General features: G+C 33.3%; 1 protein-coding gene across 1 annotated transcript; it reads right to left on the bottom strand.

The window, feature by feature from the left end:
• Positions 1–2,133: 2,133 nt before the first annotated feature.
• On the bottom strand, positions 2,134–5,993 carry LOC127721103 (collagen alpha-1(I) chain-like). The gene is made up of 4 exons (XM_052227782.1): positions 5,933–5,993; positions 5,412–5,477; positions 4,444–5,088; positions 2,134–2,144 (listed from the first exon to the last, which is right to left on the bottom strand). The coding sequence occupies exons 1-4, from the start codon at positions 5,991–5,993 to the stop codon at positions 2,134–2,136; spliced, it is 783 nt and encodes a 260-aa protein (XP_052083742.1).
• Positions 5,994–25,053: the final 19,060 nt, after the last annotated feature.

Genomic DNA, 25,053 nt, shown 5'->3' with positions numbered 1-25,053 from the left:
GGGAGGGAACTCCCATTTAATGTCGACGCACCTTTTTAACCAAAATATATATGTTACGACATGTTGCAGCTAACAATTTAGTTAAAATATTTTGTCGCTATCTGATATGGTTTCTGAGGAGAAGCAATAATTAACCAAAATCAAAATTTAGAACATGACCTTGTCCTTTGACCTTGAACTCAGTTTCATTTTGGTGGACCTTGGACCTCAAATCAAATGACCCTAGGTGTCTATCACTTATGGTTTATCAGTGACAAATACATTTCAATTATATCAATTTCATAAGGGGAAATAACTCTCTTATGGAGTCTCCGGATCGCTTCGGTCAAAAGTTATTTCGACAACCTGAGGATATAACGAGCAATTTTGAATTTTTTTTCGTTTGCGATCAAAAGAAAAACAGTGTTTGGGGAGATAACTCATACAAAGAAAAGTGTTCTGTTAAACGGGTCAGTTTGAAAGGCGTTTTTTTCTGTATTTAGATTTTTGAAATTATTACATATATTTAAAGCAGAATTTTACATTACTTATCGTTGTTGGTCGAATGCTTGTAAATACCGTGTATTAATTTAAAAGCTCTCTGGCGAACAGTCAAACAGTCATAGACATCATTGAGATTTTGTGATCACAAGGTATCATTGTATTACAAAAGTAATTTCTACAAATATTGTCAAATAAAAAGGAAGTTATAGAATGGGAAACTTGATGTACATACAAATTATATTTAATTTTTAAGCTGTATGGATTGTTGTTGCGGAAAGAACCAAATATTCTACATCAGGAATTTATAACCTTAAATGTATTTGGAAAAACCTTTCGAAACTTTGTTTCTTTAATGCTCTTACTTTATTTGGCCTTTTTTAAATTGTTCATTTTTAATTCGAGAGTCACTAATCCTGGTATCTCTAATGAGTTTATTTATATTCATTTAAAAAGTAATAAACAGTAAGTCTAAATTTACGACATAACGATTTCACAAAGAAATCTTGGCCTTTCACGAATATTACAGTTTTCATCTTGGAGTGGTGTAGTTCTCAATGGCTTTAGTATGCCGCATGAGTTTTCTACTTCCGATGGGTAACCAGCATCGAAATTATTAAGTTGTATCGTAACCCCGTAAATGTTGCTGAAACTTTCACCGGTCAACCATGTTTTATCTTTTAGCCCTATCCATACAGATCCAACGCCTGAATAAACAAAATGAAAATGACAAATTAGTGGGTAATATCGGCGTTCTTTTCTAATTAAAACATGCCGAGTTCATCATAATTATGATTTTTATTTTCGGAAAACCAGTTCAATCAACAGTATAGCCACGGTAACTAAGAATTTCTTGAATCTCCAGTTATTTTCATTAGGAAAGTTTACCATTACGAGATTCGCTGTTACCAAGAAACTTTAGGTGGCGATTAAAACTAGGTTTAGAATAATATTTATCTATAGGACATCATCCAACTTTTCATTTTAACTATATAATGTTTTTCAACATCACATGAACATTTTTGGTTATACATTTATCTATTTTTGTGTTAAAAGCAGAGAGAATAATAAAGACACAGACTTTCCAAAAATAAACAAAAAACAATCGCTAAATACTGAAACTTGATTTTTTTTAAGACTTGAAATACATTTATTGAAAAAACTTATGAATGTAATTCACCTTGGGCCATTATTGCAACCAAATATTTAGCGACAATGAACAGTAAGGGTAGTGCATCATTAACTGTAAATTGATTGAGCTTATCTATGGCTGTAGGCGAGTAACATGTTCCTCATTGTTTTCTTTTCCGTCTAGTGTTTTGTTGACTATTTTTTTAATTTTTTTTTTAAGTATTTCTTAATTCTATTTTAGTCCTTCCTTATTCGATTAACGAGTTTTAAATGTCCTCCAGTATTTTCTTATTTTTACTAAAACTTACTTTTAAAGTTTTCTATGATGAAATCCCATTTTGCCTTTGAAATTATGCTTACTAAGTCACCACCTTCTTGTTCTTGACAATATTTTCTAGCGTTCTTCCATGTAATTTCTCTTGTTGATACTAGCTTTATACAAGTGGTCGTTTCTCCGTAATACTGGAATCCATTTGAGCCACACTCTGTTAAAAGAACTGCGTGTATCAGATACTCATATAATTATAGAAATCCTGAAAATATCCAATGAAGCATTATAATCTTATTTTTGAATATATATACAAATGCGAGGTTAGCTAGCTATAAAACCACGTTTAATCCACACTATTTTTTCCGAAAATGCCTGTTGTTTTCACTTGTTCCGTTGATTAATAGAGTTTGATTTTGTCTGTTTTTTTGGACTGTCCCTTTTTGAATATGCCTTGGGGTTCAGTATGTTTGTGAAACTTCTTTTTCTCATTCATATTCAATGCACTTGATGTTTCAATATCGGCTGTCCTGTATTTGCATTACTCAACCCCACTTCAATTCAATCAGTCAAAAGACTGATTAATAAGAATTTTAGGAAACTTGGTGTCTGATACAATCCTTCCTCATAGTAAATTTCAAAAAAAAAAAGAAGCGTGCTCAGAAGCATTAAGAAACCAGTCAAACATAAACGAACAAGGTAGTAAAAAGAGTGAAATACAAATACGCAAATGACAGGTAACAACAGATGATTCGAATCCATTTCACTGTGACAACTATCCATCAAAGTTCAAACCCATACCGTATAGTCGCCCATGAAAGGCACCGAAATGCAAAACATGAAACAATTCAATGGAGAAATCTGACGGCATAATTTATTACAAAACAATTTACGAAAAACAAAAATAATAGGCAAGAACCAAAAACAACCACTGACGTACAGGCTCCTGACTTGGGACAGGCACATATAGAATATGGCGGGGTTAAACATGTTTAAAGGCGCTAATCCTCCTTTTACCTGGGACAGTGGTGTAACGGCACAACAAAAAATCAAACTATGCAAAACAATAAACATAAAACAAATATGAAAAACAGCAAAAAAAGATAATTCATCTTCCAGGAAAAAGATCAGTAGTTTCTTTATTCACACCCACATTTGCTTTTGGGTTTTTACGAGTTGTAATACTTATAAACTTCACTCAACAATATCTAAGTTTATTTTATGGCCATTTTTATGACTTCTTTCTTAAGTCACCAAAATTGTTTAAGCTTGCTGTTTTTAACTAATGATTCTTTTGAAATGATTAACTTATTTTCCTGCTTTTATATGTACAAGTATTTGCCAATTAGTTTTATCTTTACGTGTTTCGCTTTTTCTGACTTGGGCTCCTTTAACGACAACAAAATCGTTATTAAATATTGTAAGAAAGATTGTGTATGAAGCGATATTTACTTTTTTCTGAAAATTCTTAAAAAATCTTTGTTAAAATTAATTCGTATGAAGGTATGTTTTTAAGAGAATTCTCTAATTCCGAGGTTGGGTTTTGTATAATTTTGATCTGTTTTGGTTTTATAATCTCTTGAACACTTGTATTAGGTTTATAATTTCAAATATTTTGGCCTTGAGGATCACCACTGTGTCGATATCTCGGTTGGTGGATTTTTAGTCCACGATGATATAGTCTGGATAGACATTAACTGTCGAAATGCACATCAATTGTTAGTACCGTTATTGTAATTACTTCCACTGTGTCGGTACCTCTGCTCTGTTGGTGGACTGTTAGTCCACGAAGGTACCACTAGCCCGTTAGCCACTACTTCAATACTAACATCAAAATGCTTAAAAAAATGGCAAATCATTTTTCAGTTTGTTTTTTTTTTTTACTCTGTACTTTCTGGTTTCATCAGCTCTTCAACTTTTCTTTTAAGTTTTGGATTTCAAATATATTTGCAACGAGTACAAAATCTATAACAAAAGAAACATCAATCGTCTAAATGCGCATTTGGTGAAGTAAAACTGGTACCTTATTGGTATTATACTACTGGGTCGATACCATTGCTGATTCAATGTGTGCAATGTAATTCCAAAGGAGTATAAGCAGCCAAGTAGCTAGCACTTCAGTACTTGCGTGAAAATACAGATCAAATGTTTTCGAAATTTAATTGTTAGGAAAATTTTGAAAATCATTTTAAATAATGAAATGTATCTCCTTCATTTACAGTTTTGATTCTTTTTGGTTTTGCTTTACTTTTGGTTCGTGTTTGTTTATCAACTTCTCACTTTTTGTTCATTAAGCTTTGAATTTTCAATTACAGTTTGGCCTCGATCATCACTGGGGATATATTAATTGTCGAAATGTGTATCTAGTGTAGAAAAACTGGTACCTTAATTTCTATTACTACCTGTGATGCCCGAATTTGTTATCCAATTGAACCAGAGTAACACATTTTGGTATAAAATCTTCATTCAGGTGAGGACTTGACAAAATAAGAGAAATTCAGATGTTTCCTCCCCCTCCAAATATCAGTCCCTTTCCTATTATAAATATAATTTTTAATTCTTACCTAGGTGAGGAGTTCCAGATGGTCCCGGTGGTCCTGTGGGACCAGAAGGTCCAAATGGTCCTGGTGATCCTGTGGGACCAGGCGGTCCAGAAGGTCCCGTTTTTCCAATAGGTCCAATTGGTCCAATAGGACCAGATGGTCCGAATGGCCCAGTTGGACCAGGGGGTCCTGATTGTCCTGTTGATCCAGTAGGCCCATTTGGTCCAGAAGCTCCAGTGGGTCCAGTATTACCTTGAGTTCCTTGTATTCCTCTAGGCCCTGTTGGTCCGCTAGGACCAAAAGGTCCAATAGGACCAGAAGGCCCAGGAAGTCCTGTTTTCCCAGTCATTCCTTTTGGACCATACTCTCCAGTTTCTCCTCGAGGTCCTGCAGGTCCAGACAATCCTGTTTGTCCATTTAGCCCTTTTGGTCCAGTTGGTCCAGCATGTCCAGTTGAACCATGAGGACCAGAGACCCCAGAGGAACCAATAGGTCCAATTGGTCCAGCAGGTCCAGCAGGTCCCGTTTCTCCATTTGGTCCTGAAAGTCCAATGTGGCCTCTAGAACCGGTCGGTCCAGTTAACCCTTGAGATCCAGCATGTCCAGGGTACCCCCTATTTCCCTTGGATCCGGGAGGTCCAATTTGTCCAGTATATCCTCTTTTTCCTATAAAATATGAATGAAATTAGTTCAATTCACTAGCTATGAATAAAAGGAAATACCGGTTGCTTGGTTTACTTTTCATATTTTCATGCACCATTCGAAAAATTAAGACAACAAATACGTGCAATATATCGATTCAATTTTCAGCATTTTTTTAAACAAGCGATTTTTTTTCGAAAATATTTCAAAAGTTGGACATGGTGGATTTATAAAAGATAAAAAGTATAATTCCTTAAAGTTAACTCTTACCATAAACATATTGATGGAACACGTAATGCATAAAATATATTTCCGCTCTATACATATTCATTTCTAGTACGTCTTACCTTGAGGACCAGGCATGCCATGTCCAGGCAGTCCAGGCGGTCCAGGCGGTCCAGGAAGTCCTATTTCTAAAATTGATCAATTGAAATTGTTTTATGAAATATTATTCTTTACTTTCCTAAATTGCCATTGTCATGTATAATGTTTATATAAAGTTGTTTTTATTGTCATAAAAATGATCTGGCAAAAGCCCTTTTTAAATTGTGGGATATTGGGTGGTGCTTTAAATTAAACAGGAGGATATCAATAAATACGAAATCCTTTATAAAACTGAATAACAACGTGATACATCTAGGCTGATCAATCAGCATGAGGGCATAGTTCTTCATTTCTGTATGTTTAAGGTAATTTCTGTTATTCTTTATATTTTCCCCTATTATCGTCTATTATTTGAATTTTAGCACACATTATTATTTATTCTTTATTTTTTGCCCTGTTTTTTTTCTATATTCTTAAATATTTTATTGTCCAATTTCCTATAGATTTGACTAATGATTCCTTATTCTGTAAACCCCTTCCAGACCATTGAGTCGTATTACCATTTGCGCTATAAATCCTCCTGAAGGTACAATTGGCCACTCCATATTGATAGTACTAAAAAGCACCAAAGAAACCATTGATCACTCCAAATTATTTGTAACGAAATCGAATCAAAGATAACATTAACCACTCCAAATAATCCATACTTCAACTAATGAAAGATACCATTACCCACTCCAAATTATCCGTACTAAACAATCATCAAATATTCCATGCTTATAATTCGATACCCCAGACGAGCGTTTCGTCTTCATTAGGGTAACCAATGGACGTCGAATCAAAACAACTGAATATGTCAGGGAGACTAAAGGCACACTATTAGCAATATATCTATTATTCATCTATACATATCTTTATATATATAGACATATCTTAGAGAACATCAGTTGTTCGACCTGCTAGTCAAATGCGTCAAATATACTTTTTAACTTTTTTTGGTCTTTTGGAAAATGTTGTTTGTGCTGTTTAGACCCCTCTACCACGAAATTTGTTTTGCATGCACACGTATGAAAATTGCTGTTTTTATCCAACGCAATCATAGGTTTGAACGTTGTTTTCAATTTAGACTTGTTTATATTTTTACGTTTGGGCTTGTATTATATTTGGCTTCGGGTTTATATGATCCGTTCATTCTATTTCGACTCTTCAAAATTCAAGAGTCTATCCTAAATTGAGGTCCATTATATGGTCTTCCAAATACAGTTTCGATTCCTAACATCACTGAAGAGACATTAATTGTCGAAATCCGGATATGGTGTACTAATTTTTCACCTTTTGTTTGCGGTATATCATCTTTTCTGCAAGTTTATTGTTTTCTGTTTGGAATTAAATTAATAGTTAAGATCCATTTTGTTAAATCTGGTGATCCGTTTATTTGGCAATCGCCAATGGCAGTTAGCAGGGTTTAAGACCATCCGTTGTTCGACCTGCTAGTCAAATGCGTTTTGTTTAAATATACTTTTTCACTTTTTTGGTCTTTTGGAAAATGTTAAAATTGAGAATGGAAATGGGGAATGTGTCAAAGAGACAACAACCCGACCATAGAGCAGACAACAGCCGAAGGCCACCAATGGGTCTTCAATGTAGCGAGAAACTCCTGCAACCGGAGGCGTCCTTCAGCTGGCCCCTAAACAAATATGTATACTAGTTCAGTGATAAAGGACGTCATACTAAACTCCAAATTATACACAAGAAACTAAAATTAAAAAAGATACAAGACTAACAAAGGCCAGAGTTGTATTTACACCCTCTACCAAGAAATTTTTTTTCTCAAGAAAGTCGACATTCTAAACCGAGACGATCTATTACAGTACAAACCAAAGAAAGAAAACGACAGAGTACCCTTGGTGATTACTTTTTCCAAAGCGCTTCCAAATATACATTCAATTCTCAGAAAAAATCTTAAAATTCTCCATCAATGTAACGGGCTAAAGAAAATATTCCCCGATCCGCTTATCGTAGCATTTAAACGCGACAACAACATAAAAGACATCTTAGTGCACAAGAAGCACAATTTACTATTGTATAAACAAACTAATGGCTGTGGATCATGCGATAAAAACTGTGCATTATGCTCACACATAAATGAAACCAAGGTATTTTGTGACAACACCGGGAAAGAATATACCATTCAGGGACAAATAAACTGTAAAACCGTGGGCGTATATGCAATTAACTGTACAAAATGCGAAAAACTTATATATGTAGGACAAACGGGTGATACACTTTATCAACGGATGCTATTGAACTTTTCAAAAATACGAACAAACAAAACAGACGATCCGGTAGCAAACCACTTCATTCAGCATAATCATTCGATGAAAAATTTAAAAGTTACCGCCATAGAAAGAGTATTTAGAACAGAAATTTAGAGAAAATCTAAAGAAGCCTTTTCGATAAAAAAAATTAAAAACTTTAGAGCCTGATGGACTCAACACAATGTATGAACGATAGTGAAAATATTTATAAATAAAGAAAAAAAAACGTGGCAAATGAACGTCATAGTAGTTGTTATAACGTAATGTATCCAAGCTATGTAATTGTTGTTTCAATGTTGTAATTTATTCCAATGAAGAAGGCCGTTATGGCCGAAACGTATGGAAAATTGTGTTATAGTTTTAATTATACAATCATTCAGAGACTTTATATATAAACATCAAACAGCATGGAATACACACAATTGCAATCTGTTGGAAACATAGAGAGTTGGAGAAGACTAGTTAAGTTATGTGAAAAGAAATGCCGTTACGGAAGTCACCTTTCATTTTTGGAAATCTGTGATAGACTTAAAATCATACCAAAGGGATTTAATTTAAAGTGTACATTAAATGTAGGTAAAGTGGACGCCAGTCATCATGAAAATGTAAATAATATCTTAGAGAACTCTTCATAGCAGATAATCAAAGAAAGTATAAAGGTATGTGCTACACAACTTCAAGAAGTTGATAACAAATTAACACAAATACACAGCAACATCATAAACATTTTTGGAATTGATATCTTACAAGAAATTCAACAGAATCATGAGAATGAATAGTAAAATAGTAGACAAAATTACAAGAACGAAGAGCAAAAAAATCTCAGCATTAAAATATCAAAGCTACGAATTACACAACAACAAAAGATCAACAACAGATATTCAAACTAGAACTAACCCGATTAAAGAGCAAAATATAGACATAATAAAAGACGGGAATTGCTTTTTTAGATGCATCTCAAAATATTTATTCGACACCCAAGAAAGACATGAAGATATACGTCATCATATTTTGACAACAATTTCAACAAACAAAAACTTTTATACGAAATTTATTGACGGTGGTTATGATACCCATATAAATAACACTTCAAAAACGAATGAATACTCCTCATCATGGGCTACGGAAGCAGAAATTATAGCAGCTAGTGAAACATACAATGTTGATTTTTTTATCAAAACTAAAGTCGGTCTCATAGCTAAATGGAACCAATTTTCAAGAAATAAACATTGCAACCATGGCATGCCGTATATTACAATACTACATGAAAACAACAATTTTTCGCTTGTACAAAATATTCCTAGACCGTGTACACGCAATCCTATTAACAAACCTAATTTAGTAAAAGAAACAAATACAAAATTAAGAGACGAATTAAAAGAGTCAAAAGATAAAATAAATAAACAAAACCGCGACCCAAAATGTGAAGTTACTAAATAAATCATCAAAAGAACTAACGAACGCACAAAAAACATTATTGTCGAAAGGTTTTAAGTTTGTGCCAACTAGAAGAAAATTAGACATGGGAAAACTTATAGCCAATTTGAAAATATGGGAAAGAAGAATGCGTCTTCGCGAATATTTTTTTTAAGAAAACGAGGAAAAAGAAAATTGCCAAAACGAATATTCTAAATTCAAAAAATCAAGTAATTTCAAACCCTCACCCGGAAGAGAACGATGGTTAGACGAATATATTCAGACCGCAAAAGATGAAAATTTACAGTAGATTGAGCCGAAAATTTAATATGAATATTACTACAGAAGAAGAAAAGGCAATGCGAGAACTGTTATATGATACAAGCATCGTGATACGACCGAGCGATAAATCCTCCGGCGTTGTTATAATGAACACAAAAGACTATAAACTAGAAGTCGAAAAAGAATTAAATAACAACGATACTTACAAAGCAATAGATAAAGATCTCACACAGAAAAATGAAAATAAAGTAAAGAAACTTGTAGAAAATTTATGTAAAAGAGAAATAATAGACAAAGACATGAAAAAATATCTACTACCGAAAGGAACATGTCCTGGAAAAGTACAAGCAAATCCAAAATTGCACAAAACAAATCATCCGGTAAGAACAATTATTAATGGGGGGAACCATCCGACAGATAAGATCGCCTCCGGGTGCGGTATTTTCTCGCTGTGTTGAAGACCTAATGGTGGTCTTGGGCTGTTTTCTGCTCTTTGGTCGGGTTGTTGTCTATTTGACGCATTCCCCATTTCCATTCTCAATTTTATGAGAAAGACTGAGAAAGACTGAGAAAGACTTGGAAAAACTAAGAAAGACTAAAAAAGACTTGGAAAGACTGAGAATGAGTAAAAAAAGACTGAGAAAGACTAAAAAAAGTCTGAGAATGACTGAAAAACTCTACTAAATTATTTGATGATATATAACATGAAAGTTAGATATATATAAAGGTTAAAACGTACCGAATATCTTTTTCGTATATCTAGCATCACTTTGTAGAGCAACAAGCTCTGCTAGAAAATACCTTAGGCACATGAATATTGACATCTTTCAGTGTGATTGCGCCTAATGCAGAATACTTCCAATTGATCCGTTTAAATGCTTATTCTCATCAAAAAGATTCTGTTGCAAACATTTATTCGTTTGAAAAAATAATTATGTTTTAAGTTTCCTGCAACATGCTACTCTGTGTTTATTCATTTAGAACACATTTTCTCAATTTAATTTTCATCATATAATATTCAATGAATTATGCACAGCATTTAAACATGTGAAATGTAAAGCCGTTAAAATTTTCAAACGGTATAACATTGAAAAATCATGCTTCAAAAAGAAAAGTAGGTAGTCTGTTTAATGTAATTGATAAATAAATGCGTTATTACTTTTATTGTGGAAAACTAGAGTCTTTGGTGCAGAAAGATTTTATTTGTTCGAATATAGCCATTAAAACTGAAATTAGATCTTAAAATTTTTCCATAAGTTGGCTCTGTAAGAGATATTAGTCTACATATATCGTTTATTTTTCATTGAATAGAATTCATTTACTAAGAGAGTCTATCATTCACATTTCTTCACAATCCTGTTTTACAATATTATCGCTGAGGACTGGAATTTTTATCCAATCCTATAAGAACGGAGTGGAGAACGATTGTTAAAACGGTACATCGCTTACCGTCAGCAGTTTTACGCAACTTTAAAAAAAATCAAAAGCATGAAATGATTGAGTGTTTGTTTGCGTATTTTGTTATCAAATTATTATAAGTTCCATAGCAAGTTTCAAATACCTTCATTTCTATAAGGCTGGTTCAGCTATCTTTTCTATTGTGCATTTTGTGTGGTGATGATAATATCGTTAACATTTAAATCTCATATCAAATTGCTAAAGAGAAAAAAGTAAAATAACAAAAATACAGAACTCCAATAAAAATTCAAAAAGGAAAGTCCTTTATCAAATGACAAAATCAAAAGCTCAAACACATCAAACGAATAGAAAACAACTGTCATATTCCTGACTTGATACGTATGTAGAAAATGGTGGATTAAACCTAGTTTTATATCTAGCTAAACTTCTCACGTGTATGGCAGTCCATCTTAAATTGGCTTCTCAATTATAAATGTTATTTTTAAAAAGTTTTTAGGTTCAAAATTAAGGTGAATAGTTGGAGTTTAGAATGAAATTTGTATATATTTTTATTATGTTTCTTGTAAACCTAAGGACAGACGGCTAAACATACATACAGATCTTGCATGGTCACTAAGTAAAAGATAGAGAAGCACAAGCAGAGGACATGAATAAAGGCAACAGTAGTTTACCGCTGTTCAATAGTCACAAATCGATTTAACTGAAACAAATCCGAGTCACAAACCAAAACCGAGGAAACACATCAACTGTGTAATAATGAAATATATATGCTTTACATGTACACGTATGCAAAGGCATCAAGTTATATCCTACAGCCACAACCATAAGATGGCTTAAACAATAGCAAACAGCACAGCAGAAAAAATTAAAGCCTCATGAATAGGGGTCAAATATGCTGAAACAGCAGCTTAAATCTATGAAGGAAAACCCGTCTTGAAGGTACCATTAATAAAACTGAAATAAAAGTAAATGTGTCGGAACGACACGAATGGCCTCGCTCGCAAAAAAGGTCGAAGCCATTTTTAGGAATGGAAATTTAAGAATGAAATTCCGAATTACTGTTTTCACGAAATTTTGAAAGCCCAAAGCCCTTAATTTCGGCACAAATTAGTGGAGAGGAACCAAAAGTAAACTAGATCTGTAACTTATCATAGTAGACTCACATACTAAAAAACAGCTCAATATGTGAAAGCGTTTAGAAACAAAAAGTCTGTATAACTGTTATTTTCACGACGTTTTCGAAGTCCAAAGCCTGTAATTTCGGCACAAATCAGTAGAACAGAACCAGATGTAAACTCAATCTGTAACTTATCATATTAGACTCACATATTAAAAATCGGCGCCATATGTGAAGGCGTTTACAAAAAAAGTCCGTATAACTGCTATTTTCATGAAATTTGCAAAGTTTAAAGCCCGTAATTTCGGCAAAAATCACTGTAGTAGAACAAATGTAAACTCGATCTGTAACTAAGCATAGTAGACTCACATACTAAAAATCAGATTAATATGTGAAGGTGTTAAGAATAAAGTCCGTATAACTGTTTGTTGCGGAAAGACGGAATGACGGAATAACGGAATGACAGAATGACGGGAAGTCGGAAAAGAGTAAAACCATATCTGACAACTTTGTTGCGAGGCCATAAGAAGGCTAATACAACCATCGAAGTATCTGTTTATAAAAATTCCAGTCCACACCAATAATATTAGACAATGTGATTTTAAAGAAGTTTGAATTATGATACACTCTCCTAGAAACAAAATTATTTTTAATTGAAATTAATAACGTGTTGTTTTCATTTTTTACAGCACTTGGTCAATACCTCTGCTGGTGGACTATCAGTAACCGAGGGTATCATGAGCTCAGTTGTCAGTACTTCGGTACTTACATGATTTATAACAAAACGTTTTTAAAATTGTCCGTTTATAAATTTTGAAAGTATGAAGAAACTAAGGTTTCAATTCCCTCAGGCAAAGTTGACCATGGATGGATTTTGTAGGTCCTTTTTGGCTATATAGCTCTTCAACTGTTTCGATTCTTATTCATCCGTGGCTTTCAAATATTCATCTGTGAGCGTTCCTGGTGAAGGTAAATCCAGAAAAGCGCTTCGGACGCATGACATTGATAACGTGTTGGTTTAAACTTTTCTGCACCAAAAACTCAAGCAACATTAAAGGATTTATTTATCATTTACATCAAACAGACTGCCTACTTTTCTCTTTGATGCATGATTTTTCAATGAGTTCCTTTTTAATCTTTTTGTTAACTGATTTATAATTTTCACGGCTATACATTTCATATATTTAAATGCTCTACATAATTCATTCGATATCATTTAATGAACATTAGTGGTGAAAATGTATTTTTAATGAATAAACAAAGAGAAAAAATGTTGTTGAAAACTTTAAAATTATCATTTTTAAAAGGATAAATGTTATGCAAGAGACTCTTTTTGATAAGAAATATTTGAACGGAGCAATTAGAATTATTCTGCATTAGATACACTGATAGATGTCAATATATATGTGTTTTTGATGCTGCCAAACAGATAAAGGACAGGGAACCAGTCTTGGATTCGCATGAATAGAAATAGACGCTTACTCCGTCGACGCAGCCAGTCTCCCTCCTTTTTGTCTCATCCTCAAGGAGATTTGAACATCTGTAAATTATTATCACCTTAACCCAAACCATATTAAAATATCATACTTGTATTCAAAATAAAGGATGGAAAATAATTAAAATACATAAAATTGAGAATGGAAATGGGGAATGTGTCAAAGAGACAACAACCTGACCAAAGAGCAGAAAACAGCCCAAGGCCACCAATGGGTCTTCAACACAGCTAGAAACTTACAAAAGAGAATATATGGGATATAAATCAAGGTGAGATCAACCCAACCACTAGACATTTTGAGACTATCAAATATCTATTAACACCGAATTGGAAGGAGGGGTATACTATTTTACGTCTGTCTGTCCAGGGAAATTCTGTCTCATTTTTCGCAGGAACTACAAATAAGATATTCCTGAAATTTGCCTTCATTGTTCGTATGAAGATGCTATACCGTGGGATGATTCATTTATCATCAACTTCCTTTTTATCGAATACTTATATACGAGTATTCAAACACATATTAGCCATCTATTAAATTTTCGTTGCATATTTCTAGGTAACTACAAATAAGAGCTTTCTGAAATTTGTTGTCAGGCTTCATTCATATGTGAACATGCTTTACCGTGTGCAATATTTTCAGATTCATTGTTCATCAATTTCCTGTTTACTGAATTCTTAAAGGGGGTATCATTAGCATGATTCGTAAGCAGCCAGTAGCTCAAATTTTTACCTATTTGACATGTTTTAGAAGCAAATATTGATTGATTGATTGATTGTTGGATGATTAACATCCAGTGGCAAATATTCCATGCATGTTCAGGACGAGAACAAATTAACAATACATATAATAAGTAGGTCCTGCAATAGAGGCTGTCCGGAAAGAAGGTCGGGGGAAATTTGGAGTGCCATTGAAAGATGAGGGTATATTGGATAGAGCCAGAAGTTTTTCCTTGCAACAGGCCACCTGCAGATCCCTCATAGAGTTTTTGCAAGGTTTCTTAACGTACAGAGAGCGTGGCACTCTCTGTACATCCAGAAGCACGGCGCTGTAAGGTAAACAATAATTAGAAATCAACCCAAAACATCTATAAACTGCAACATGTTGTCTTTAACAATTGACATGTGTCGATAAAAATATAACAAAATCAAGATATGACATAAACAACCAATGAAAAAGTACATAACATTGGACAGGTTCATGACTGTGTATGTTTCATACGAAAAAGGGTTCAACAAAAAGTTCCCTTGAATTTGACAGTTGTAGGAAATAAACCCTGCATTGCATAGCAGAATAATATTTCTGAGTCATAGCATAGACCTTGGGTGATTCAAAGCACCGTTCCTTTTATTTCATGTTATTTGGTGTTTCTATAAAATATTTTTGGAAACCTGAGGTGACATGGTTACTAAAGCTTGTAAACAGGTAAAAAAAGAGGTGAAAACTTGATTGGTTAACTTCAGTTGATGGTTATCATCTTATATGCAATGAAATGTTATGCAGTCAAATTTTTACTGTAGTACTGGACAGGATAAAAAATTTACGCATGCTTAGAATTTATTAATTTGAAACAAAGATGAATATTGCACAATTTAAAAAAAAAAAAAAAACAATGGTGGTATAACTCCTATTTAGGGAAGCTGCACATGCACCTTTGAGCTTGTAGGTACTCTCATTTTTAAAACTTCATGCTATTTAGCTGAAATATAATACTGCGTATCGTTCGTTCGTATTGTTTTATAGTTATGAATATTGAAAAGTTGCTGGGGGTGATACCGCTTTAGTATTTAAGAGTTTATGAAACATTTCATGAAATTTTAAAATAGTGTTTTTCTCCGTCTTTCAGAAAATAACTCGCACCCCTTTCACTACTACAATATATTTTTCTGAGAGTTTGTACCACCGGTAGATATAGCTTTTAATAGCCATATACTAGTATCTGCAATTTCAATTTGACTCGGCAGTCTTTTTGTTGACATGTTAATAATCTGTTAAGCTAAATGTTTGCTGACGTATAAATGTCTTTTCTTTGCTCTGTTGGTAAGTGGGGAGGTATAGAACTCCGTGAAACTACAATTCCCCTTTCGAATGCCTATATCCATGTATCTTCTGATGAAACCAGGGGGCGGATCCAGGCGGGAGCGTGGCGGGCGTTCGCCCCCCTAAAATTTGCAAAGCATGGGTTGTTTTCAGCTTAATAAAGAATATTTCGATAATTTTACCTCAAAAAAAATTAAGTTTGCGCCCCCCCCCCCCCCCCCCCCCACAACATAAAATCCTGGATCCGCCCCTGGAAACTTTCTTGTTGTATTGTTTATATTTTCATGCTGCAGGACATTGACATATTTGTTCTTTTGAATTGTTGGCAAAGTAAACTTCAGATTTGCTTACTCTTCCAGATCACCTAGTATCCATTACGGCAATGATTGGGAGTTTGTACGAGCTTTATTTTTCTTGTTAGTGATCTATTTATATTTGTATTGTTCTTTTTTGTCTAGTGTATACTGATTGTTCGGTTTTTGTCGAGCCTGCGGAATTTATGTCGCGAAAGCAAGACATAGCGATCCTAGATTCCATGATCGTCGCCGGCGTCAACATTAAGGTTCAGTCTGTGGTTAAAGTTTTTTTTAAAACACGAATAACTTTGTCAAACTTTCATAGAATCAAGTTCAGGAAATTTGGACAGAAGCTTGTTTATGACAAGATAAATTTGTAAACCTTCATGGATTATTATGAAACTAGGACAGAAGCTAATATTCAAGACCATGAAATAGTATCTAAAGAAAACGTTAGATTTTTTTTAATTCTGTATTTTGATGATAAATGGACTCATTTTTTAAGTCAACATTACACTTTTACACTGACAGCAGCAATCGCCGGCGATACACAGGATTCCGCGGAACCCTTTACAAATTTTAAAATTTGTCTCTGATATTGACACTCTAATCATACCTGAGAAAGATGCCCTTGATAGTATCTTAATCGGCAAAATGATTGAATTATGTTCACGTTTATTTCCATATACCATAGGTCAATTTATAGGACAGACAAGGAAATCAATGAAATACATATGCAATTTATTTTATTAATTTGGCCAAGTAAGGACATGTACAATAAAGGGCCCAAGTGGTTGTACAGTCAGTGGCGTAGCAAGGCCATTTTTAAGTGTACGCCCGAACCTCATCGAGGGGATTGAGCTCCCTTAGCTCATCCAACGCAGATGACCTCCTAGTACGGGTTAAAAAAAAACCGGAAGTTCGTGCTCTATTGAGAAAGAGAAACCAATATCTGTCAAACTCTTCAATAGCAACATACTTGGTCTGTTAAGAACACGACAAAAGAGATGATTTCAGCTTCAAATTGTGAACTTCCCTTTTATATGTAGCAACATTACAACAGCACCTGCATATGGAGTATATACCTCCCAGTTTATAAGATATTCCAGAGCTTGCATTTCCTATCATGATTTTCTTGATAGAGGGTTGCTGCTTACCAGGAAGCTACTGAACCAAGGGTTTCAAGTGGTGAAGTGAAATCATCCCTTCGAAATGTTTACTGTCGACATCACGAGTAGGTTGACCGTTATGGAATATCTGTTTCACAGAATGCTAATGACGACTGATATGTTCCAATTGTTGATATTACCACAATCCCGTCCTCTTTTCCCCGAATGTGACCTACCGAATTAGACCTATCACTGGGTTTGTACTTACATGAACAACACGACGGGAGCCATACGTAGAGCAGGATCAATCCAGTTGCTTAGACTGAATATGTTTAGAAGGAGATTTGGGGTAAAAAATCAATCCAAAAAAAAAATCAAAACTTTATAGAGATAATTTAAAATCAAGTCTCCATTTCAATGTTGTCGTTCTATTCATTTGTTTGACCTCATCTAATTTACTCACCTTTTTACATGCAAAAATCATTAATGGACACATGACCTAATTAATTTTCATAGATGGTCAGGTGTAACGTAAAAATAAATATTGAACTGTAACATAAAAATGCAAGTGGCTTAGCCACATCGTATCTCAGCAGATAATGAATTGCTTTGAACACTTATTGTTTAGTAAACTGAGTAGAATTCACAGTAGATTCAGACTTTGACAGAAAATGAACAAATATTTTAATATGACACCATTAGATTGAAAAGTACATTTCCTCACCACCTCTTATCCTCAATTACAAGTCATTGATTAAAGAATAAAAAGGCTCGTGTGCACTTAATAAGTTCTTTTTATTTATTTGGGTTAAAATATTTTTTTCTTCAAAATTTATTGCACGCCAGGGCGTTTTAGCGTAAACGTAGCTACGCGCATTGTATATTAATTGTATAACAAACTGTTATCAGAAGTTCTTTTTTTTTTCTTCAGTTTGTAGATCATGGAACACTTTCTAAGGGAGCTACCATTTGATTTTTATGAGGGGCTAGGATGAAATTTGAAAAAAAATGCAGGAAAGGAGTTTTGAGTAAAAAAAAAAAGGCAGGATGAGCAACTTTGCAAAAAAATAAAGGACTGAATGACAATTTATGTAAAAAAGTCAGGATAAACTAATAAAAAAGGCAGGACCGAATAGAGTGAAAAATAAAAAGGAAGGACAGAGATTACAACTAAAAAAACATGCAGGACAAAATTTGTCATCCTAGCCCGCCCCCTAAGACGAAATAAGGCGATTTTCTAGTGTTGACGTTTTCGTTCATTTGAATTTTTAAACTCCAGTAGGAAATGCTTACTGCTTTCTATGCCACCACAAGAACAGTTTTTACCTTCTGTGAGATTTCAATTAGGGGAGCTACCATTTGATTTTTAGGGGGCGCTAGGATGAAATTTGAAAAAAATGGCAGGATGATAATTTATATAAAAAAATTCAGGCCCGAATAGAGTGAAAAATAAAAGGCAGGACAGAGATTACAACTAAAATGCATGACAAAGTTTTTCATCCTAGCACCCCCCCCCCCCCCCATACAAATCAAATGGTAGCTCCCTTAAACAAATGCAATCCAACTTAAGTCTGTCATAAAGTATCTGTCCTTTCCTTTCAACACAATAATAGAAATCTTGTAAGCTAATAAAATTTTGAGTTTTGAATATCTGGGGGAGGGGATGGTTGGGGCAGGAGGATTTTGGAAATGAGTATCTTGGCCTAGTAAGAACTGAATATAGATAATGTTGCACAAGACAGGATGAAAGTGAATATTCTGCAACAAAGAAACAAAAGTGAAAATAAATGTTCACGTGGAACAAAATTAAGCAAGCAAAACAACGGATGAAAATGCAATCCGGAAAACAACTGTTATTACTGTTTTATTTGAACTGTTTTGTTATCAAACAAACTGTAATGCTTTAGTTAACTGCTTTTTATGTATGTTCCTCTTTTTTTTATATATACGCTTTGTATGTCCACTGGAAGAGTGAAAATGGAAAGGGTAGAAAAGTTTTGTGCCTAATTTAAGACCATATTTAAGTCTTCCATAGATATATGATGGTGAACTAAAAGAATACGATATTGCATCATTGCCTTTAGTTGCATTACTGGTATTATTCAGAAAAACAGTTTTGTAGATAAAATGAGCTAAATGTGTGTAAATGATAGTAGGTCAGTAAATTCACAAAACAATTTCTTAAAAAAGTTACAATTTTGTGTTTTTAACATATTTTCACAGTTTATCTCGTTTTAGTTTGCATTTTTTTTTAAACAGAAGAAATTAAAAATAAAAGTTCAACTTTTAAAGTTGGGATTACATTTATCATTGTAGTTTCTGAATAGACTATGTACAATGTACATGTATGTGAAATATCAAATTACATATTTGCTTTCAGTACAATATAAATCAAAATTAGCTAAATCTGCAATATATAGTGTTTAAAACAGCCTGACATACATTTATTTCATTACATTTTCGTCCTAAATATTGGGACTAAAACATGACTATTGGTCAACTTCAATTAAGGCGAAGTGTACGTAATTAACTACTCCACAGATTTTTTTAAAATTTTACATATGGATTCTGCTTGTAAAAATACATCAGAAAATAAAATAAAAAAAGGGGGTAACCGATTTCGTTTTTTAGATACAAGCTGTTAAAATTAACAGCATGATACGCCAAATATACAAAGGATTTATAGGGAAAATCATAAAAATCGGCAGATATTTTTACTTTATCAAGATTTTCTAATTCGTTGGTCCACAGAATTTTTTAAAAATCGATATACGATTCAAAAATGAACGACGAATCCATTGGTGCAAAGAAAGTCCTTAGCAACCGTGCTAGTTTTCAAGCTATATCCTGTGGAAGTTTGATTTTTAGCGGAAAAAAATAAAATATTCGGCGACGTTATTGATGTCTACTGTTACGTCACCACAACTTAACTCTATAACGCTATCTTACCGTACAGTGTCGTAACAAAATCGTGAGTGTGTATAACCCATTTTCCTAATTATTGCAAATGTTCAAGCGTAATCAATTGATAAGGAAATAAACTGACTATTTTTTTTGATATTTCTGCTGCCAAAAAAAAAAAAATGCAAATTGGCAAATAAATATACTGCAAGTGAAAGAAAGTTACTGTATAGACTTTAACTCCATCTTTTCTAAATTAGACAGGGTTCCACATCTTTTTTGAAATGCTTGTATTGTTCTATTTTTTATGAATCAAATATCGAGTTTGAAATTATCCCTGTTAACACAGCATTAACAGAACGATTCTATACATATTTAAATAATCGGTTATAATATTGGGATCGCGTATACACGTCTTTTTATAATCATATTTCTGCATCGCCGCCATGTTTGTATTTTAAAAAAGTAAATATAATGTTCTGCATCTTTTCATCCTCACCATTTCCGGCGCTATTCGAGGATTGCGCACAAAATTTTATTTTATTTGTCAGGTTCACACATGTGCACGTGACACAACTCTGTAATTTTATTTTAAAAATTTCCTGTCTCGATCGCTTTCCCTTTTATTCAACTATACGACAAAGCATGATATAATGTTTGCTGGAGTTTCAGTAATAAGGTCAAAAGAAGAACCCGCATATGAATTTCAGCAAAATAAAATAGATCGGAGTTTTTGATATAACTTCCCGTAGCACAGATCATTCCTAGTGTTCCCTTAACAATGTGTATATTGTAATGCTATAGCATTGTGTAAAGTGTAATGCTAAAGCTTTGTGTATAGTGATATGCTATAAATGTACTGGTGTAATGCTATAAACGTACTGATGAAATGCTATAAGAATGTACCAAGGGCGATGTTACGAGAATGTACCAAGGGCGATGTTATGAGAATGTACCAAGGGCGATGTTATGAGAATATATCCATCCAGTATGATGCTAAAAAAATGTACCTAGTGTAATTTTATTAGAATAACCTAGTGTAATACAAGGAGACCTTACGTTCATATTGTAATGCTATACGAGTTTACCTAGTGTAGTGCCATACAAATTGTGCCTGTATATAATGCAAATAACTCGCTTTTTTGTTAATATAATATGAAAATAAGGAGATGTGGTATGATTGAAAATGTGACAACTATCTGCCACTGTGACAGTTTAAGCAGTTCGGGTGTCTTTTTCTGAGCGTCCGTTCTGGTCATGTTGCAAAAATACTTTTTTGTTTTAAAAATATTTTACCAAGTATCATTCAATATACAACAAAATACCTAAAACTTGAAATTTAAAGATTGAACTATCAAAAAATTAAGTGTCGTAAAGTATATTAATATATTTGGGGATTTTTTCTAGAAAATAAGGCCCATGACCTCCTATTTTTATTTGATATTTCAGAAGTATTAATATAAAGCAATTGTCTCATTGAATGTTAGCCAATTCTATCGTTTAATGTTTCCTCGATAAGGAAAAATTAAGTTTCCCCTATATAAACAATATAAAATAACCCAACTCTCGTTAATCTTAATGTATTATTACGAAAAAACAAGGTCCGTGATCCCCAGTTTTTATATTGAAATTTGAAATTACATTGACCAAGAAGTCTTTTACAGAAGTTTAAGAAAAAATCTATCGTCGATCATTTAGACACCCCAGCTACCTTAAATGAGGTGGATGTAAGCAATTATTATAGGCAACCATACGGCCGTCAACAATGAGAAAAATCCATACCTTATAGTCGGCTATAAGAGGCCCCGACATTGTATACATTATTTTCTTCACCCCCTCCCCCCTTTTCCCCTATCTTATACTCTTATACTCTATTCTATCATAATCTTCAATTGAGACTTGAGAAGAAAATTTTTACTTCAAAATTGTATTCACTTCTTCTGAATGATACACAAAAGCGCAACAAAAGAAAACAAATTTCGCTATCCCTTTTGGAATTTGATAAAGAAAAAAATAACATGTTATATTTTTATCATACATCGTGTAGTTTCAGATTCGACCATGGTTCTAAATTTAGATTTTACTTTCCCCCAAAATTGCGGACGGAATAGAAGACATCTGTTTATTTTCTGCACCTTGAAAAAACTGAATGGATGAGATTGATTTTACTTATTCTGGGATAAATGTTATAGTGCTCAATTCTTAGTTTCTGTGTAATGTTTTGTGGACGGAATCTGATGGGTTTTTTTTTTTTTTTGCTGTTGGCTTTGTTCTTCGACTTATAAATGTTGCACTAGTGGTTGTTTACGACGATTACCCCTTAGTATCTTTTATACTTTTTACATAAATATAAATCATGTCCTAAAATTTTCAATTGCATAAAAAACGGACATGCTAACGTCTTTCTAGTTCAACACACAAATTCACATGCAATATAATTATTCGTTACCTACAATTGTACGCTACACTGAATTTCATTCAAAACTATGGTTTTTCAAAAAAATATTGTGGGGGTCAATTCTAGTTTAATTTTAATGAATTTCATACGAAAAGAAGCAGAATTGTCACTGGTTTATTTGTTTATTTGGTTATAATTTTGTTGTTAGGCGTTTTTACTTTCTGTTGAAATAAACACGAATCGTATTGTGTACCTGCTCCTGTGTGTCTAAAACAAAAACAATGGTATTAGAGTCAGACTTACTCACAATAGGATACTCAGATTTCTGATTGGAGTCATTCTGATAATTTCTTTGAAGTTTCGATATAGAACAGGAATACTCTTTTGGATTCGTTATAGACCGCACGAAAACATTTCTCATTCATGTGCCCATTTTTTCTTTCTTGGAGTAGGGGAGATAACTCGCGAAACTAACGACGCACGTTTTTTATCCCAAATTCCGCTAGAGGCGTGCAATTACGTATACTTCGCCTTAAGCAGAAAGCTGAACATTGAAAATGGCTAATTAACCCAACGTCACTTGACCATGACCTAGGGGACAGGGCCTCACAATAGTCGTCAAACTGATATGTACTGATAGTAATTCAACTTCATACAAAATGTCATTGATCTATCACAAGTAGTTCTCAATCTAACTTAAGGAGAAAGCTTAACGATTGACGTGATGCCGACGTCGACGGAAAAGCAATACCTTTGTCTCGGCTTCAGCGACGAAAGTCACAGACGAGACAATTACTACAATATATTTTAGGAATTGTGGGTCCTCAATGCTCTTCAACTTCGTACTTTGTTTGCCTTTTCAACTTTTTTGATATGAGCGTTTTTGGTGAGTCTTTTTTTTTTGACGAAGCGCGCGTCGGGAGTACACAATTTCAATTCTGGTATCTATAATGAGTTTATTTATAATAATCACTTGGTCGATGCCACTGCTGGTGGAGATTTTTCCTCCGAGGGTATCACCAGCCCAGTAGTCAGCATTTCAGTGTTGACATTAATTACCATTGATATGGTATTAATTAGAAATACACTATTTACAAAACTTTGAATTTTTCGAAATGCTAAGGATTTTCTACCCCAGAAAGAGATTACCTTAGCTGTATTTGGCAAAACTTTTAGGAATTTTTGGTCCTTGATGCTCTTCAACTTCTTACTTTGTTTGGCCTTTTTTACTTTTTTATTCAAGCGTCACTGATGAGGTTTTTTTTTTAGACAAAACACACGTCTAGCGTACAAAATTTCAATCCTGGTATCTATGATGAGTTTATTACTCCAACAATGCATTTTTTTCTTATTAAAAACCAGAACAAAATATTTACTCTTTTTCTTAAATCAATGGATAAGGTTTCTATCATGATTCATTTCGAAGTATTCAATTTACATCATGTCTTTATCAAACATTTAAAATACTATAGTGGTAAAAAATTGTGCATTGAGTTGTGTAATAAGTGTTCATTAGAGTTGAATGACTAGTACAGGATTGTTGGTAAAACATATATACTCTGGATTCATTATTACACTGTCTTATGTAAATCTGATGTCATTCACTTTCTAAATGATTGTCTATGTCATATCTTGATTTTTGGGTTATATTTATTGATACATGTTAATTGTTGAAGACATCATGTTGCAACCTATAGATATTTTTTTTGTGTTGTTGGGTTGCTGTCTCATTGAAGTATACCCTACAGATCCTTTATATCAAGTCTTAGACCTAGTTTAATTTATTCACATCTAGTCTTAGACCTAGTTTAATTTATTCATATCAAGTCTTAGACCTAGTTTAATTTATTCATATCAAGTCTTAGACCTAGTTTAATTTATTCATATCAAGTCTTAGACCTAGTTTTATTTAGAGCTTGACACTTTAAAAAGACACATGTCTATTGTTGAAGACAGTATGCTGATTTTTAATTGTTTTTTCAGTCATTGGGTTTATCTCTCCTTGTAAACCTTGTAAAAAAAATCAATTTGAAATTTTCATCTTTTACATTGACTTTGTAAGTTTCATAAGTTCTATTTATATTATTGATATTGCATCATTTTTGGCTCTTTGCCAAATGGAGTCATTATGTATATCAAATTGAACGTCTTAATGAGCTCTACTCAAAAATGAAAATTGCAAACCCATTTTTCATCCCAGTGGGAAGGGTGGGGTCATTTAGTGCAAAAAATTCAAACTTCTCAGTTGGTTAGGTTGTCGCATATCAAATGAAAGTCCACAAAGAGTACATTTCAAGTATCAAATTGACATCCCCAAAAAATGGGTCGGGTAAGGTCATTCAATGCAAAACATAAATTTTCTTTTAAGATAAGGTTGTTGTATATAAAATGAAAGGTCATAACGTGTACATTTCAAATATAGTTTAATTTAGAGCTTGACACTTTAAAAAGACACATGTCTATTGCTGAAGACAGTATGCTGATTTTTAATTGTTTTTTCAGTCATTGGGTTTATCTCTCCTTGTAAACCAATATCTTCTTTTTTCCACATTCTAGGCATATTTTATCAGATAAACATAAATTCTTGACACAATACACTTTGCACTCCCTTCGTCAATCGTATAAAATTGAAAATTTAAGTCCATATTGACTACATAAATATTGTATACCATGTAAAAAATAAGAGGGCAAGTTACCAAAAAATGAATTAAAACTCGTTTTTTAAAGAAAGACCGACAAAATCATAACAAAATACAAGACTACAAAACACTACATATATAAATGGGGAATGTGTCCATGGGACACAGATGATGCCCCCACTTGCATATAATATAAAAATAAGAAGATGTGGTATTATTACCAATGAGACAACTCTC

This window comes from Mytilus californianus, unplaced genomic scaffold (assembly GCF_021869535.1).
Source record: "Mytilus californianus isolate M0D057914Y unplaced genomic scaffold, xbMytCali1.0.p SCAF_12, whole genome shotgun sequence".
NCBI lineage: Eukaryota > Metazoa > Mollusca > Bivalvia > Mytilida > Mytilidae > Mytilus > Mytilus californianus.
Note: the sequence above shows the minus strand (reverse complement) of the source record. Positions and strands in the feature narration are given on the sequence as shown.

Coding starts and splice junctions, on each gene's coding strand:
- LOC127721103 (XM_052227782.1), bottom strand. CDS start 5,993: ATGGAGTGGCCAATTGTACCTTCAGGAGGATTTATAGCGCAAATGGTA. Junction 5,478..5,932: donor AATGGTAATACGACTCAATG/GTCTGGAAGGGG, acceptor GATCAATTTTAG/AAATAGGACTTCCTGGACCG. Junction 5,089..5,411: donor TGGCATGCCTGGTCCTCAAG/GTAAGACGTACT, acceptor CATATTTTATAG/GAAAAAGAGGATATACTGGA.